The 18,752-nt window shown below is 37.9% G+C and overlaps 1 protein-coding gene across 4 annotated transcripts in view; it reads right to left on the bottom strand.

Annotated features, from left to right (window-relative positions):
* SGCG (sarcoglycan gamma) overlaps nt 1-18,752 on the bottom strand; it is a 150,469-nt gene that overhangs the window by 110,222 nt on the left and 21,495 nt on the right. For all 4 annotated transcript variants that reach the window (XM_067562868.1, XM_067562869.1, XM_067562870.1 and 1 more), the window contains exon 2: nt 9,708-9,905. In XM_067562868.1, coding sequence (XP_067418969.1) covers nt 9,708-9,902 — 195 coding nt within the window. In that variant the 5' untranslated portion in view covers nt 9,903-9,905. The remainder of the gene's footprint in view (nt 1-9,707; nt 9,906-18,752) is intronic.

The following is an 18,752-nucleotide window of genomic DNA, read 5'->3' as shown; positions in this document are numbered from 1 at the left end:
ATTTGTTTATACAGCACCAGCGCAATGAGACTCTGGATCTCATTTGGGGCTTTACTCATGGATGATACAGGAATATAAGTAAAGCAATAATAATGATAGTCATATATCCTACCAAATATTTACATGCTGAGGCTTTTAATTTGCAAAGCCTTATGAATGTGCTTAAATTTAGGCATATGAATAGTTTGACTTCAACCATAAGTCTTTGCAGGGTCAGGGCTCAAATTATTCATACACATTGTTTTGTAAGGAGTTGCTTGAATTACTACAGTTATGACTTTTAAAAATGAAGTTGCAGCATTATTGTAAGTAACAATGTCTTTGGATAAAAAACTTTCATGTGAGTGAGTAAAATCCATTAAAACAAGCCTACCTGCTCTCAATATTTTATAAACTTGTAAAAAAAAGTCTAGTTAGCAAGTTTGGCTGACACACTTTAGAAAACATATTCAATTGTGTCTACAGAATTTTAAGATTATAATAAACAGATTAGCAAAATACATCTATTGTGCTGGACATTGGGCAGACACGTAAGAAGAGATGGTTCCTGCCCCTGAGAACTAATGATCTAAATGACAAAACAGGCAGACAAAAATAAGCAAAATGTCAAAAATATCTGTCTTAGGGACTAAATTTTTAATGTCCTGAGCACTCCTGTGAGATGCTGATTGCTCAAATCCCAATGACTCCTATGGGAGTTGATGACACTCAGCTCCTCATAGGTTCAGGCTCACAATGCTTTGATTCTAACTTTCTCATATTATTTACATTTAGTTTCCTTTGCTCTGTATTTTGAAACATGCCAGTTGAGATATTTTAAACAAATAACACTCCTGTTCTGGCATCATTCTGTATTTCCCTATGAGGCAACAGTGCTCAGTACCTCACCAAATTGGGTCCTAGGACAAAATACTATTCTTAAGTTTCCTCATTTTATAGGTATTGCAGTATACATGCTCGGCTAGATTCTCCAGTCTGCTAAATTCACAGTGAAAATTGAACTTACATCAGCCAGAGAAACACCAAGAATTCCCCCAGTTAAGAGAAATCTCCAGCCATTGTATACCTCACCAACTCCGCCAATCACCACTGTTGTTTCCTCCACTGGAACTGCAGTGCCTGGCATAGGGGCTGAGGAGTCATGTCAGAGGGTTGGAAGAGAAGGCAGGGGTCAGGTCAGAAAGGGAGGGGACGTGTCCCGTCACCATAAAGGAAGCCAAGGGAGAGGGAATAGTAGGCCAAGGCTCTGTAATCCTTGATTGCCTGATTTTCTTTAGGGAGAAGGTTTGCCCCCTGCAGCTTTAAATTAATCAGGGTCAAGCAGAGCAGAATCAGGACATTGTAGTCAGGTCCTGGTCTTCTTTCCCCGCTGTCCACGGTGCTCCTGCACAGTGGAGAACTGGACTCAATATGCTTAAGCATTTTTCCAAAGGCCCTATATAATATCAGAGACTGTTCCACCATCAATATAAACTCTGATCAAGTCACCCCTAAACACTCTCTTTGTTAAACTAAACAGATTGAACTCCTGCAGCCCATCAATATAAGGCATATTTTCAAATCCTTTAATGATTCTCATGGCTCTTCTCTGAACCTTCTCCAGTTTATCAACATCCTTCTTGAATTGTGGACACAAGAACTGGATAAAGTATTCCAGCAGTGGTTGCACAGTACCAAATATAGAGGTAATATTACCTCACTTCTCCTACTCAACATTCCTGTGTTCATATTTCTAAGGATCAGATTAGCTCTTTCATCCACAGCATCACACTGGGACTTCATGTTCAGATAATTATCCACCATAAGCCCCAAGTCTTTTTAATAGTCACTTCTTCCCAGGATAGAGTCTCCCATCCTGTAACTATAGCCTACATTATTTGTTCCTGGATGTATGACTTTGCATTTGGTCATACTGAAATGCATTTTGTCCGCTTGCACCCAGGATTTGCACCATTGGGCAATGAGATATTCTGATGTGGATCACTCTCAGTCTCTGCTGTTGAAGCTGTTCCACTTTGGATAAATAATTAAAGAGTATGTGGAGAAGAGGGACTAGACTGTGGGTTTTCCACCTCCCAGCCCCTCTACCCACCAAACTATAGAATAGAATCATTCTCACATTTTCTCTCTCTGACCTTCTCGGGTCACTCTCCTCTCAGTGGCAACTGCTTTAGTAGAAGAGACTGAGCTTATATGGGCAAGGTGAATCACCTGTGGTGTAAGAGAGCTCTGATATACTTAGAAAAGACAAACCTGGAAGCTTTTACCCAATTCTTGGGGCCTTCAAAAGGAAAAATGGATGATAGGATTGCATAAACTTCTTTGTGTGTGCAAAGTAGACTTTCAGGGCCTTATGCATGTGAAGAGAAAAGAAAAGGATTTGCTTCTGAACCTTGAGGGGGAGCAGAAATCAGGAAGGAAAATCTTCCAGTTAAGCTGGACAGCAAAACTCTCTTTGGGAGTAAGCTAGGACACTTACGTAGGACAACCTTCCCCTTGAGAAAAATATGAGAGGGTGGTTTGTGTGCATGAACCATGAACTATCCTATCTTGCAGGCCCACATGAGAGGTAGCAGAAAGGCCACCTGACATGAAAGAATGAACAGAGGAACAGACTATGAATTCAAAAGGATCTGACTGGGCATTGCCACAGCTTGTCTTATTTTTTGGTGGCTTGTTTTTACAGAATAGAAAACATATGTTTTTCCTGGAATTAGGCTTTAATCAAATATAAATTTTTCTGCACATCTTTATTTGTATTGCCTTATAGCACCTAACAAAAGTACCAAGTGTCCAGGTATAAAACTGGGGCATAGTGAAATGTCATGCCCAAGAGACAGGTCATGTGACAGAGATTTTTAATATACACTTAGGATCCAATCCTACTGAGACTAAAGTCAAAGGCAGTTTTGTTGTTTATTTCCACAGAACCAGTATTTGGCCCATTCTCTTATTCTAGCACCAGAACAGCATCATAACATCTACAATACATAGCAGAAAAGACAAAGGGAAACAGGGTATGTAGAAGTTGATGGAACTGGGCTGCGTGGATTTTGAGTTTAAGACATAATATTGACTTTTAATACAAAAAGAAAATCTTGGCCAAGAATGAAAACAGTTACAAGAGGAGTTTAAAACTTCCTATTTCATTCCTCCTCATGGTTAAATAATACCGAGGTCTGGAGCAAAGTTAATCAATCATATTATAAATGATAATCTCTGCCTCCTGATCAGCACAAAGGTGAATATCAATTTTTCTTATTTTTCTCCTTTAAAATATTAGTAGAAAAGTAAAACTATTTCCACTTACATTTTTCATTGTCCTAATAATGGGATTCTTAGATTTCCTATTGAAAAGGTTCAGAATGCATAGAAACAATACATATTCCATTCTTGCTCTGATTAATATAAATATTTACTGTTCCTCAAAGCAAATATTGGCCACAATAAAACTTCAGCTGTCTATATTTATATTTAAAATTCATATTTTATGTTAATCTAAATAGAATTTTATACAGAATATATAACTTGGATAGAGTATCTGCTTACATTCAGAACTCAAACACTATTCTCTCAAAAATCAATTAACTAATATGTATCCTACAACTCCTCCTTGTAAACAGCACTATTATTGGGAAAAGGTCCCATTTCTGCAAAACAAACATTTTAATATCAACTAAAAGTGTTAAAACATTTCTATAATTTGTTTCTCCAGTGGCACTGGAGCTTTTGGCTATGCTAAATTGATCAGGACATCATCATAAAGCATCAGTGTAATCTTAACATCTGGTGAAGTTGCATTGATGAAATGTGCTAATTTGAAATTAAAAAAGAAATTACAAAACATTATCAAATGCAAGTGTCAGTCCTTTGAGCCCCTTTAATTTTAACTATATTGTTTACAAAAGGAAATAAATATTATACTTTTGTTAAATGAATGCTTTTATAGTGTTCAGTGCTAGTTTCTCTATTAAAAAGTCATAAAAATATATTGCCAGGCTAAGTCAAAATGAGAATTTTTTTTTCATTTTGATGGTTTTCAGTATTGTTAATAAATTATGAACATCTGTTCATGATGTCAAGCAATCCCGAGAAGAAGTGGTGATATTTCTCCTAACCTTAGTACAGAACATTCATAATATTTTTAGACAAAAATGACAGTAAGGATATTTGAAAAGTACATTTTTAATAAAAGATACTGAGGCCAACCGTGTTATCAAAATACCAGTTCACGCAATACAAGTTGTTTGTTTTGTTTTGTTTTAAGAAAAGAGATTTATAATAGTGTATATCAATCTTTTAGATGTATAGATCTTCAGAGGGAATCCCATAAGTTCTGTTGTATCCTAGTTCTGCTCCCAGTTGGGCTCCTACTCTTGTGCAATTTTTTTTATTGGGGACAGAAATCAGTGCTTTGCTGAGAGAACCCCAGCTCTGTCTCCTTATGAAAGCAGCTTCAAAGCTCTGGCAGAATGACAGCTTGGAGCACCCTACATTAAAATGTCATATCTGCTGATGTAAAAGGATCCAAACGCCAGTGCTTTGTGAAGTTGTGAACAGAGCTCCAGGTGACTGTGCTCTAGAACTCATCCATGAAGGCTTCTCTCTCAGACCAAAAGTGTTAATGGCTCTGATGGAATAGATTAAAGTTGCATCAGGCAGGCTAAGCTCAATGAGGCATATGTGAACCAGGAATGGATCAAGTGAGAGAGGACAGTTGAAGAGGCTTTAAGCTCCTAGGAGGGACTCAGAGAGTAAGAAAAGGGAAGATGCCAGTGCATGAGACAAGCATACCCTGTCCCAGAAATGTCAGATGATTTCCTTCCATGCTTTGGAAGCAAAGATGAAGGGGAACAACTTCAGCTGAAAATGAAGAAGCACTTCATTTCTATTCTATTCAGCGTCTCATACTGTTTTCATTACTGTAGCATCTGAGCACCTTTCAGTAGTGCATTAAGCAATGCTTTATTTTGACAGAAGCATTTTTTTTAAAGTATACGTGCTGCTACTTGTTTATGTTAGAGAAGGCAAGTTTTGAAGAAGTGCATTTTGTACTTAGAGCAAAAGGTTGTGATGAGAGCTCATTGGAAACTGGAATTCCCATTCTGTCAGAAATTCAGAAATAATAAAAAAAATTGTTTAATTTCAGAACGAAAAATCAAAATTTCAGGTTTTTTTAATGGAACAGGAATTCCAAAATTTCATTTTGAAAAAGTCAAAACATTTCATTTTGACTTTTACTAAATGTTTCTAAGGCTTTTTGAACTGCTAGGAGCTAGGCAGTGCAGGGAGCCAGGTAGCTCAGAAGCCAGGACTCCTAGTGCTTCTAGGCTGTGGGGACCCTCAAAGCCTTGACTCTGGGACAGCCCAACTGGCAGGCTGCTCCACAGCAGGGGAGCCATGAAGCTGGGAATGATTTCCCTGGCACTTCCTGTGTAAAGTGAATTTTCTGTCAGAAATCATTCCAATGGAAAATTCCCAACAGGCTCAACTGATGAGGTTTGACTCCAAAGAATTCTATTTGGGATAAAATGACAGATATGAGCCCATTCAAATGAGTCCAGAAAGTCCCATTGTCTATGATTATCACAATCTTTCTCTGGAACTCCTTGAATTGTTGGTACTTTAGTCTAGTTTAGTCATTTTAAAACCTTCAAGAAAAGCCTTCCAATCATTTCTGAACTATAAAATATCTTCTGTACATTCTCCATCAGAATTGGATCTAGAGAAGTGGAACAATGGCCTCCACATCCAGCAGGCACTGAGATTATAAGAAGCACAAGTTATCCCTCTCTTCTGCAGTAGAAATGGAATGTGAAGAAACATAGCTAAAGGAGGGGAGGTAGATTTTGGAATTCTATGAAATATTTCCAGTCTGTTACAGCTATAATCCATGAACCCAAGTAGATTCTGGACTACTCATCCAGAAATTGGAAAATCCTCCCGCACATCACCTCAGAGGCTGAGAGGGAGAAAAGTCAGAACTACTTTTGTATCCACTTTCCCTGACCTTGGCAGGGTTTACACTTCAAATTATATTTCCAAAAGAGCTACTAGTGAGGACTTGATCAGCTTAGCTTGTACTTCAGAGACGATTTCCTGAGAGAAAAGTTAAGTTGCTATTTTCTCTAGAGGACGGTGCAGAGGAGGGTATTGTTTAGTGTGACTGAGAAGCTACAGATGAAACCTTCTTTTACAGAAATCTTCTTGAGAGCTGAATCTAGAATGTCCCCAAATTGTCTGAGTCTCCTGTAAGGAAGTGTGAGGAACTTCAGTTTAGAAGATAGGTTACCTCCCCAAGGACAGATCCAGATGATTTTATGTGCAATGATGAAGAACACATCCAGACTATTGGCCACTAAATAGATAGCATGTTGAGCTATATCATTAAGTCTGGTTTATGGTTAGCAGGAAGAGACAGTGGATGGATGCCCTGAAAATATAAGTACAGATAGCTGTGTCAGTCTGGGCACCTCCAAGTTCCAAAGTGAATTTAAGTGCTCCTTCTGCCTTCCAATCTAAAGGACCCAATACAGAGACCTGGGAACTGTAGCCAGTCATAAAAGTGGAGTATTGTGTTCAGTTCTGGGCACCACATATCAAGGAAGATGTGGACAAATTGAAGAAAGTGCAGAAAAGAGCAACAAAAATGACTGAAGGTCTAGAAACATTACCTATGAGGAAAGATTGAAAAAATTGGGTTTGTTTAGTCTGGAGAAGAGAAGATGGGGGAGGGGGGAACATGATAACAATTTTCAAGTACATAAAAGGTTATTACAAGGAGGAGGGAGAAAAATTCTTTTCCTTAACCTCTGAGGAAAGGACAAGAAGCAATGGGCTTAAATTGCAGCAAGGGAGTTTTAGATTGGACATTAGAAAAAACTTCCTAACTGTCAGGGTAGTTAAGCACTGTAATAAATTGCCTAGGGTCGTTGTGGAATCTCCGTCATTGGTAATTTTTTGAGAGCAGGTTAGAGAAACACCTGTCAGAGATGGTCTATATAATACTTAGTGCTGCCTTGAGTGCACTGAACTGGACTAGAAGACCTCTCGAGGTCCCTTCCAGGCCTACATTCTATAAGTAAGAACCATTTATAAATCATAAGACAGTAACACAAGGGTCTATAGGCCTGAGGCCTGTACAACAATTAGCTTAGCATAACTAAGGCCTATTATAAAATGATGTTGTGGCATTTCTATAAATGAGAGTGATGAGAAAAGGTGAACTGAGATACTGCAAAAATATACTTTTGCAATTTTAGAAAAAGTTTAAAACGATGCTGAGCTTAACCAAAGCTTACATGTACTAACCACAGATCTACAATTAATGGCAATTAATTTACATAAGTGCTAATGAAGATAACATGACTAATTGACCTACTGAAGTTAGGGACCCTAATATTATTGAGCCCTCGAAGTATGTATAAGGAAAAAAAATTGAAACCACAATGTAATATGTATAAGATATCGTAGGTGTTAGTGAAACACCTGGTAAAAGTTAAGACCAGACTGAGGACAGTAGGAAATGTTGGACGAGTTGGCCAGATGACCACATGCCTCACCTATTCTGGGTTTCCTTGCAAGGGATGATGTAAGTATGCAAGTGCTGGCCATTTTGGACTGGCTCTATCTCCTTTGCTATATTATAGTGTTTGTGATCTTGTTTGTTTTGCTAATAAATTTTAAAACATTTCTAGTTATAGAACACACAGTGACTTGTTTCTCATGCGCTCCTCAAGATCCTGGTACTTTTGACAATTCTATTACTGTGTCTGATATGCAGGCAGAACCCTTTCAAACTACTGTGTAGTATATCAGAATAAATACCCTCCTTCCTCCCTTCATTTAGGAATCAGATTACAGAATGCAATGGAAAATGAAAGGCCTTTGAGTGGGAGGCCAGAAAATCCAGAGGTCCCGGAACTTGTAGTTTAGCTTTCTCATTTTTGAGGAAAAAGAAACTGCATATGGAGAAGCATAACCCAATCCTTTAGAAGTGAATTGCAAAAAGATCTCTAGAGATCAATAAGGAAGGTCTGAAAAAAGGAATCCGATAGTTGTATTGGAAAGACTGAAGGGAATCTTCAGCCTCCTCTTCCTCTTTACTGTCTTCAGAGGGATCTAGTGAGGGAACTGTGAAGAGATGTGAGGTTGGTTGGTTTTGATCCACTGCTGTAGGCATGTGGATAGGCAGGGACATAGCTGAGCCACTGCTTAGCTAAACATTTCAGGCACACAGGCTCTGCAATATAGAACTGGAGAGAACCCTTACAGGCAGGGTATTTCCACCTTCTCCTGACCAGAAGGTGTGAAGCTGCTTTGCCAGTGTTGTTGCCATGGCTCTTCTTGTGGAGACCTGAAGATGGTGTACCCCATCCTGAGCCATTTGCTGTTTTCCTTGTGGCTAAGCAGGAAGAGACCAGTGTTCCTGCAGACAGAATTCCTGAAAGGGATAGGATTTTTTGCCAATTTTTTTGCTGTATGACCAATAGGAGAGAAGCCACCCATTGGCCACACAGGTGAGCCAAGACACAGGAAAATAAATGGAGAAGCACTGACCTTTGCTGTGAATTTGAGCCACACACACACTTACATGCACTATGATTCATGATGTGCAGTCACCAAAGCGCACATCTTCCTTAAGCATTGCATAATAGTTAAAAAAGTTAAACATGAACTAAGACCTTCTATACCTATAGTACACATGAAAGAAACTGTGATGAAAAGAATTTATGTGGGGGAAGAAGCTTGACAGGAATCCAATAGTAATAACTACGCTGAGTAAGAGGCACTTAAAAGTTCACCTGCTCATATTAAAAGAAAGAAGAGTATAGAAACGGCTCCATGAAGATCCAATGTCCCTTCATTTAGTGACCATGGCATTATAAATAGAGATGATAGAAACCTTAAGATAACACTCTTTACTGACTGGCAGGGGCAGAGTGGTAGGAATTTACTGTTATTGTTTTCACAGACTGCATGTTAAGATCAAATTAACTTAGCTTTGATATTTATTAAAGCATTTTATTGTATTCTGACTCAAGCTTCATCTTGCGGACTTAATCTAAGTTACATCTTAAACTACTATTTAAAAATTACATGATAAATAATAACATACATATTGTAGTGAAAAATTATTACATTTCTTTTTGAGCAATATAGTTGCTTAACCTAAAACATAAAGTAGTTTCAATGTCTTTGGTCTTTTAATTTATTAATTTGCCTAATCAATTTCTAAATCCTAAATAGTGGGGAAATAGGTGATTCAAAATCAGAATTTGAGTGCAGATAGGAAAAGAAGCTGAACTAGTGACAACATTTGAACACTAAAGAATTCTGGAGGTATAAATGAAACTAGAGCAATCACACTTTGTAAAGGGCAGAAAAAAATCACACTGTGAGGCAACAGTAAATAAAATCTCTGACAGAACTGTTTGAATTAACTGCAGATGTAAGGTCATCAACATAACCATCATCTAAAACCAATGACTTAAAATGTATAGAGTGATGAATGTTGTAAAGGATGGATATTGTGCATGTATTCCAACATAATGGGAAATTCTAATTAATGAGGTAAGAAAAAGACAAGCTTATTATGTAAGAAACTGGTATACAAATGAAATAGGTGAGGTCATAGGGCAAGCAAAGGAGGAGAATAAGATTAACAAGGACTAGAAAGAGAATGGAAAATTAAAGAGGACACTTACTGGAGAAAACCACATCACTTTAAGAATCCAAACTGTCAAAGCAAAGTTCACAACTAGGACGATAAGCAGGAGGAGGACAAATAAGTAGAGGCAACGCTTTCTCCAGCCATAAATGCCAATTTTGTAGACATATTGGTTCTCCGGCCTCTCAAGGCTAGTGCCTTGTGTTGTTGTGGTGTATTGTTCACGTACCATCTGCTACAGAAGGGGGGGAAAAGAGATTTGTTAACTATGTAAATTAATTATTTTAAAAAATTCTGTAAGAGAAAAACAAAATCAAATGTGAGTATTAAAATACTTTTTAAATGGCAAGTAACAAGTCAGACCTGGAAAACAGTTTAAAGATGTCTCATTTTATTGTTTAAATTACTGTTGTATTTTACCTTTCAGTGCACAGAATGTGGGATTGTTTTAGCATGTCTACTACTTAATTGTTATCGTTATTAGGCTCCAATTTACTGCATGATAACATAAAATAGCAACATTTTTGTCTCCTTTTCATAATATTTTAACAAAAAAATCCCACTTGAAAATATTACTCTATTCATGTCATAGTCTGCAACCCAAATAGCAATAATTTTAGTGTATAATGATGTAAACTATCAGTATGCTGAAGATACTGTTGATAATACAACTAAAAATTTAGGATTTTTTTAAAATTCCAAGAGGTACTATATATTCTTTTTTGCTTTAAAAACCAATTTAATCACAACATACATTCCAGTATTTTATATATGCAGTAACTATTACAACTAGCTTGCTGCAGTACTAAACTGCGTATTACTGGAATGCCAAGGTGTGTTAGGTTTCATTACCTGTATATGAAGGAGGAAAACAATTTTTAAAACTGCAAAGGAAAACATGTTTGCTCAACCCTTTATCAGAATAAATATTTAAAGATGTTCTACCAATAGAAATATACACTAGTACCCAGGGTTAAACATCTTCAGTTACACTACATTATAGTTTTCAAGGAAGCACTTACTAAAATTGAAAGGCAATTAGTTATTTACCAGAAAATTAGTTATTTACTTTCCCTTAAAAGATGAAGACTGTCACTACTTTACACCTTCAAAGTATGGAGACTAACAATAGTTCAGACAATTTATAAAATTTTACTTTTGAGCTAAGAGAATAAAAACTCAACAGCTGAAGCTGTTTATCAAAAACAAAGAGTGAGTAACATCTGTCTCCGCTCCACTGATATAAAGGTTGGGAAAAAACCCCAAAAACCTCAGGAAGTAAACAGATTTTGTACAGTGAAGTATTTCCCATAGTGCTAGAGAGCCATTTAAGTTCTCTAGGCTCTTCCATAAGAAAACATGTCCATTTCCCCACAGTAGTATATTCACAAATGAGAGTTTCTTCAGATAGGATTCATATGAGGTTTCTTATCAATTTTGAATTTACTCCTGGGAATTAGATCACTATGCTCAGTACACAGAATTTAAAAAATGTGATTAAACTACATTCTTGCCCAGCTGCTGAATTATTCTAACTCATTAGGGAAGTTCTTTCCAAGTCTCCTGCAGAGAGCCATGCTGTGTCTGTAACAAGCAAGTGGTTCACAGTTCTGATCCCCAGCTCTAGAAATATCTGTCTTTTGGTTCTGTAGCTTTCTACCAAACTACAAGTCAGAGAAAATAGTCAAGGATTACAATTAAACAGAAGTTTATGCATTATTGTATGCCTACCTTTCTTGCATAATTATAATATTCATCCAATTTCTCTCTCTCTTCTTAGTTAAAAAAGCTATAACATTGCAATGGCTATCTTTTATTCCATACTGAAATAAAAATTGGTGTAACAGTTTGTGTATTTGATCACTCACAGTTCACAACATTATCTTGCTACAGCTGTGATGTAATAATATTGCCTCTGATTTGTTGCTGTTATAAATCCAGCTAATCTCACAATCTTGGCAGACAAATATTTTTGGTTGCTGAAAATGCTCAAGCTGATATAAAAAGCTGAGAAAGTACAAGTAGAAGCTGAAGAGAAACAATCAGATAAAAAAGAGTCCCATTCAATTATACCACCGGGGGGCAGGTAACTAAATACAGTACACACTCTCTATAATGTCCTTCATAATAACAAATCTTTGGTTATAATGAACCTGGTTCCTGGATCCCACCTCAAGCCCTGCAGCTGCGACGGGAGCTGTGCAGCCTGATCTATAAATTATATATTGATTAAATTGATTACTTAAGTATTCCCAGTTATCACTTTGAGGGTTGACAGATTCCTGTCCCAAGATTAGGCCCAGTATTATTCAAATTATTATATATTTGGATACCCCGATGTGCACTCACACTATAGGAAATTTTCCTATATTTACAAATAGTTTATTAATACATTTAACAGTCACAAACACTCCAACTCAGTAAGGTAGATAGAGATACTACAGAATGTACATCTGCACATCCATATACTCACACCATCCCTTGCATAACAACCTGAAATGTTAGCCACCATCTTCCTCATCACCATCACCTTCCCCCTCTTCACCAATGGCCAACATTCTGGCACCTCCCAAGGACAATGTTTCCTTCTCCTACTACCCCAAGGTCAGGATGTAACTTTTATAATATGATATGCGGACATGTCTATGTTTGATGCATATTCAATAGGAGTTTTCCCCTTTTCCTTATTTTTATAGCATCATCTTACTAATGTTGGAGTGTCCTTCTCCTATAGGTTAGTATCAATTATTTCAACTTATCATATATGTTAATTGGTTACCATGGCCCTCTTGTGGTTAGGTATCTGTGGATATAGCTCATGTACCTGTTATATACGTCTATTCATTGCCATGACACTCTTATGGTTGGACTCTTGCTCATAGACTCATCAATTTTAAGGTCAGAAGGGACCATTATGATCATATAGTCTGACCTCCTGCACAGTGCAGGCCACAGAACCTCACCCATCCACTCCTGCAATAGATCCCTAACCTATGACTGAGTCATTGAAGTCCTCAAATCATGGTTTAAAGACTTCAAGGTACAGAGAATCCTTCAGCAAGTGACCCAGGTCCTCTGCCAATCTGCCTTGGGGGAAAATTCCTTCTTATGGCAATCAGCTAAACCCTGAGCATGTGGGCAAGACTCACCAGCCAGACTTCTGTGAAAGAATTCTCTGTAGTAACTTAGAACCCACCACATCTAACATCCCATCATAGGCCATTGGGCATATTTACCACTAGAAGTCAAAGATCAGTTAATTGCCAAATTAGGCTGTCTCTGGACACTCTTTTGGCTGGTTGTTCCTGTGCTCAGAAATTCTCCTTAAACACTCTATTTTCAGTTCCCCAATACTTGGGGTTTTCTGTTGTGATATTTATCTGTTCCAAGTTCATAGGCCTCAAGCCTTATGCTAACTTACTGAAGCTAAACGTCTTATAGGATACAGACCTGTATGTTCCTTGCATTATTGCTGAATATAATAAAAGCAGCTAAATATCATGACGGGAAGGCAGTGAGTATAGTAAAGGCAAGTTAGCCCTATGCGCTACAGCTGACAGCTCCTCCAGCCCCATGGCCACGGCGGGCAATTCCTCCAACCTCGCAGCTGCAGTGGGAGCTGACAACCCCTCCAGCCCCGCCACTGCTTTGAGGGCTGGAGGAGCTTTCAACCTCCCTCCGCAACTACAGGGCTGGAGGAGCAGGATTCTTTCACTATTACAAAACCCTTGATATAACGAACAAATGACTTGGATAACGACAGGTTCGTTATAGTGAGGAGTACTGTACTGACAAATTTTATAAGTACTTGTATACAAATGCTAGAAGTCTAAATACTAAGATGGGTGAATTTGAATGCCTGTTATGAAATGAAAATATTGATATAATAGGCATCATAGAAACATGGTGGAATGATGATAATGAATGGGACATGGTAATATCAAGATACAAAATATATAGGAATGACAGAGTAGGTCTTGCTAGTGGGGGAGTGACACTATATGTGAAAGCAAGCATAGAGTCAAATATAGTCAAAATCTTTAATTAATCAAATTGTACCACAATTTGAAATCCCATGCATAAATAATAAGAGTATAGCAAAAGGAATATACCACCAACGACCTGACCAGGATGGTGATGGTGATGGTGATTATGAATTTCTCTGGGAGATTAAAGAAGCTATAAAAATAGAAAACTCAGTCATAATGGGAGATTTCAACTACCCCCATATTGACCGGATACATGTCATGACAGGATAGGTTGCAGATAAAATTTCTAGACACCATTAATGACTGCTTCTTGGAGCAGCTAGGCCTATAACTCATAAGGTGACAGGCAAATCTTGATTTAGTCCTAATTGGAACACAGGTTCTGGTTCAAGAGGGGAATGAAGCTGAACAATTTAAAATGAATAGCTTTACAGAACATAATCCTCATCAAAACTGTGTTTACAGAGCGCAGGATACCTGACTTGTAGGAGTCACTATATAATGCCAGTATGCAGAAGTAGATTAGAACTCTGACTTCCCAGTCTGATGGACCTCAAGCACATGACAGTGATATGCTTTGATTTTGGAGAGGATAGCAGCAGATTTTCGAACACCTCTTATCTACCCACTGAGTAAAGATTACAGGCTGAAATAAATAATTTTCTGCTTGAGGCAGAATGATTTAGGGGAAATAGTGATTCCAGGAAAAAAGGAGTAGAGAAATATCCGGACCCCATTTGGAGAAGCATTCAGATTAAAGTCAAACAGGCAGGAAAAACCCAAGCTGGTATGACTGGAAGCATTTTCTCCCTCTTTTCAACCCCAACAAACAATATCAAATATATGCTATTGTCCTTAAATTATATGTCACAATAATGTGCTTGGGATTTGCATATTATATAGCATATTATAGTTTGCACTGTAAACTAGTGTCATTAGCTAAAAAGAGAGGGCTGCAGTGTAATTTTTGGGAACAAACACTGAGAAAGTAATACACCCTACTGAAGTGTTTGCATACAGATCAATGCAAATCTGCATAATAACTATGAGTTCACCACAGCTAACCACATTGTACATCATAACTGTTACTGCAATGGCTGGAAAGGTTGTCACTGTCAACACAAACTTAAGCGCTGCATCAGAATCTACTATACTTAATGGTTGTATATTTGTGAATAAGTACTGCTAAAATGCTATTTAAAACATACATCATCACTTTACTTTTTATTTTTCATATATATCTATTTTTCATCATTTATTATATCCTTTCTGATAGAAAGAATCTTTGTCATCTAATCAGAAAAATTGCTTTTCATCACTTGGCTCAGAGTCAAAAGAGGCAGCAAAAGACTTCTAACCTGATTTTTTTAACATTACTTTAGGTTCCTGCATCGTCTTAAAGCCTAGCCAAGATTTTCAAAATTGGCTATATTTTGGGTACACCAAATCTTAGGTCCCTGACTTGAAATGCCTTAAAGGGGCTTGATTTACTGAAAGTGTTAAGCATCCCTCTCTCTGAAATTCAGGCTCCTTTAAAGGCATCTCAAGTCTGCCACCCCAAAATTACAGCACCCAAAATCACTAGTCACTTTGGCAAATCTTGGCCTAATTTTCAAGTAATACATAGAGAGAAAGCAAAAGGAGAAAACTATAGATTGTCTTCTCTAGTCATTTATTTCCATAATTGTATGATAGATGAGACCAATGAATTATGATATAGCCATCTTACAATCATTAGTCTGTTCACAGGTCAGCAAGATGCAATCTTTGATCCATCAAGGAAGAGTTGTCTTAGAAGCATTTTTCTCTTTAAGGGACTCATTATATTAAAATGCCATTTCTTGATTGGAGCCTCAAAGCAAACGAATCATGCTTCATGTTAATACATTTTTGGCAATACCAGGTAAAGAGAATGTTTAAACCTCCAGAAAGTACAGTCTCTTTTTCTGAAAAGACTCAAGGTTAAGGCAAACCATAGATATGTTGATATGAAATGTAGGGTTCACATTAGGGTTAAACTCAAGTGCAAGATGGAGGACAACCCTAGAAAGGAAAAAATGAAGATAGAGGAATAAGGAAATAAGACAAATAAGGCATTCAGCTCCCCAACTCTTCTCGTGGAAGTTGCTACAAAACACTACCTTGAGAAATACCAGCTTAAGGGAAATTGCTTCCAGAGTTTCAAAAAAGATGAATTGTTACTACTTGACAAATCAAAGACAAATCCAAATGAGCATTAGCAGAGTAGTAGAAGGGTGTCTAATAAACGGGAATAAAATAATACACTGGTATAGGGTGGGAGTCATTGTCCCTTATGCTGCAAGAAAACTACTAATAGTTGAAATCACTAGGGAATGAATGTAAAGTAAGTTCCTTTGTTGCATCTAGCTAGCATAAAAGCCAATACACACTGGTGGAAACAAGACAAGACATTAATATTGCACTCAGTACACTAGTTCATAAATGCCTTCCAAATATGGGAATAGGTACAGTGAGTGAGGTGGAAGAGTCCCTTCCGGTGACAAAGTGCAAAGTGAGATGAGAATTTTACTGAAGCAAATGGACCAACTCAGAGTCACAAGATTTGGAAGGGTGAATCCAACGGATTCCTATGAAAGGAAATCTGAAAAATAGGGGGGCATTCCCAGTAGGTCCACAATAGACTCATTAGGTCCCCAAATTAAACACGATGAGACATCAGCAAAACAGTACAATGTGTAGCTCTTACTGAATATGTTGGGGATTGGGTAAATTGTGAGAAGCAGTATTCCAGATCCTTCAGTCCCAAACAAAATGTATTGGTGGATAATGCTTTGGATTAGAGAGAGAAGGTGGGTGAGGTAATATCTTTAATATGACCAAGTTCTGTTGATGAGAGAGACAAGCTTTCGAGCTTACACAAAGCTATTCTTCAAGTCTAGGAAACATACTCAGAGCGTCACAGCTTAATACAAGGTGTAACAGATTGTTTAGCATAAGTATTTAACATGTATTTCAAGGGACCATTCAAGGTGATGTGGCCTGTTAACAACCCTCCAGTCACAGGGAAGAAAGGGTGGAGGGGAAGCAGCTGGGGGCATTCTTAGTGGTTTATAGATTGTTGTAATAAGCCATAAATCCAGTGTCTCTATTCAGTCCATGATTTTTAGTGTCTAGCAAAGTTGTGAATTTAAGCTCCCCGGCTTGTCTTTTGAAAGTGTCATGCAGGCTTCCTTTGAAGATGAGGACTAATAAGTCAGATATAAAGTGATCACCCCTATGAAAATCAGGGAAGTGTCATTGAGATTAAAGACATATCAAAGCTTGTCTTCATGTACAGAACTAGGCTAGCGCAGTTGCGGCAGTGTTGTTAATCCACCTCCCTGAGAAGTGGTAGCTATGTTGACAGGAGAAGCTCACCTGACGACATAGCGCTGTCTACCCGGGGGTGGGGTCAGGGGGTTTGGATTTTTCACACCCCTCAGAGATGTAGTTGTACAGACATAGTTCTGTAGTGTAGACCTGGCTTAAATCTATCATAGAAATCCCTGTAGTCTGAAAAAAGGGAGGTTAATGGTTGCTGACTGAGCCAGTCTATTGTGGAATTGATCTTTCCTGGGAGTTAAGTCTTAAGGGAGAGAAACCACAAACACATCCAGAACATCGCAGGAGGAACCCTCAGAAGAAGAGAGGCCCCTGGTGCCAAATCATCCATTGATAAACAAATACCTGATTATTATTCTGGATTAAATTTGCTTGTTCAGAAGGGATGATGGTTTCCAGGGCCAAGAAAAGAGCCTGAATCTTGTTTTTGTTCCTCAGGAGTCCATGTGCCCTAAACCAAAAAGGCGCTGAAATGAGCTCCCCACTCCAAAAGTCTAATATCCAAACCATGCAAAGGATGTCAGAGGTCAGTGAAAGAGACATTCATCATGTTGTGAGGCAGATAGGGATATCAGAATAAAAAGGACAGAACAACCTAAGGAAGAGAGAGGACAAATACTGCCACATTTCCCGGAGGAAAAGTTGTATAAGACAAAGATAAAGGCAGAGTTCAAGATGCTGAGTTCAAGCAGAATGCAAAGTGATAAAAAAGTTGAAGAAGGGAATGGATTTAAACAGGAAGAAAATACAGGATCTGGAATAAGATATTCAGAAGGGTGAATTCCAAATAAGAATATGAAGGCCTTTGCCAGTCAGGTATTGAGTATAAATAGACATATGAATGAACTCCTGAGGGAGGCAGGGCTCAAATGGAACTTGTATTAATTGATCATGACTGTGGTTAAAGAAGTGCTGAAATATTTTATCCCAAGACAAAGAAGAAATACATACTGTGAAGGAGTGTACTACCCCTTTAAGGGAAAGGCTTGAGCCTACAGGTGGAATAGCCAGTGGTATAATCAAGGAGGCTCTGCCCTGTCGCAGGGCTATATAAACAGGAAGCGGAAGCTGACAAGAAACTGGGGAGTAGAAACATGCAGACTGCAGTGAATTGTGGTTGTTTCCACGCAGGTTCTAGGACACTATAGTAACTAGAGACTTTGTTTGTGAACTTTTAGTTTGGGAGCTGAACCAGGCCCTTGAGGTGAGGGCCTTATGAACTGTGTAGTGTAACTGCTCCTGTCCTGAAACCTTATTAAAAGAAGATATGCAGTCTGTTAGTGTGTGTTGGTTTCTCCTTGCCAGGCTGTTAAAGTGAACCTACTACTACCCCAATTGTGGCAAATTAAGGTGGGACAAACCTGAACTGCTGCACCAGGTCAAAATGGGGTGCACAGGGAGTGCCCACATTTTTACACATTCCCTGAAGTTAAGATATAAAAATAGACCTAGAAATTATGATACTCTTAAAAATATCCTATTATGAACTTCCAATAGTTCTACTTACTGGAATCAGAAAAAGGTTAAATTCAGTCCTGAATGATAAATAATACATTCACATTATACTAATGAGGACTCCTACTTGTTATCACAATAAAATATAATTTTCAGGGTAACCATGTTGTTAGTTTTTTTTTTTAAACAATGGAAGTAGTCAAATGGAACAATAAATGCTTCATAAAAATATACTATCAATTTATGTCTATACCAAGAAAATGGCATGACAATGT

Source organism: Emydura macquarii, unplaced genomic scaffold (genome assembly GCF_026122565.2).
Source record: "Emydura macquarii macquarii isolate MOO-44397 ecotype Brisbane River unplaced genomic scaffold, CSIRO-AGI_Emac_v2 contig_2473, whole genome shotgun sequence".
Lineage (NCBI taxonomy): Eukaryota > Metazoa > Chordata > Testudines > Chelidae > Emydura > Emydura macquarii.
Note: the sequence above shows the minus strand (reverse complement) of the source record. Positions and strands in the feature narration are given on the sequence as shown.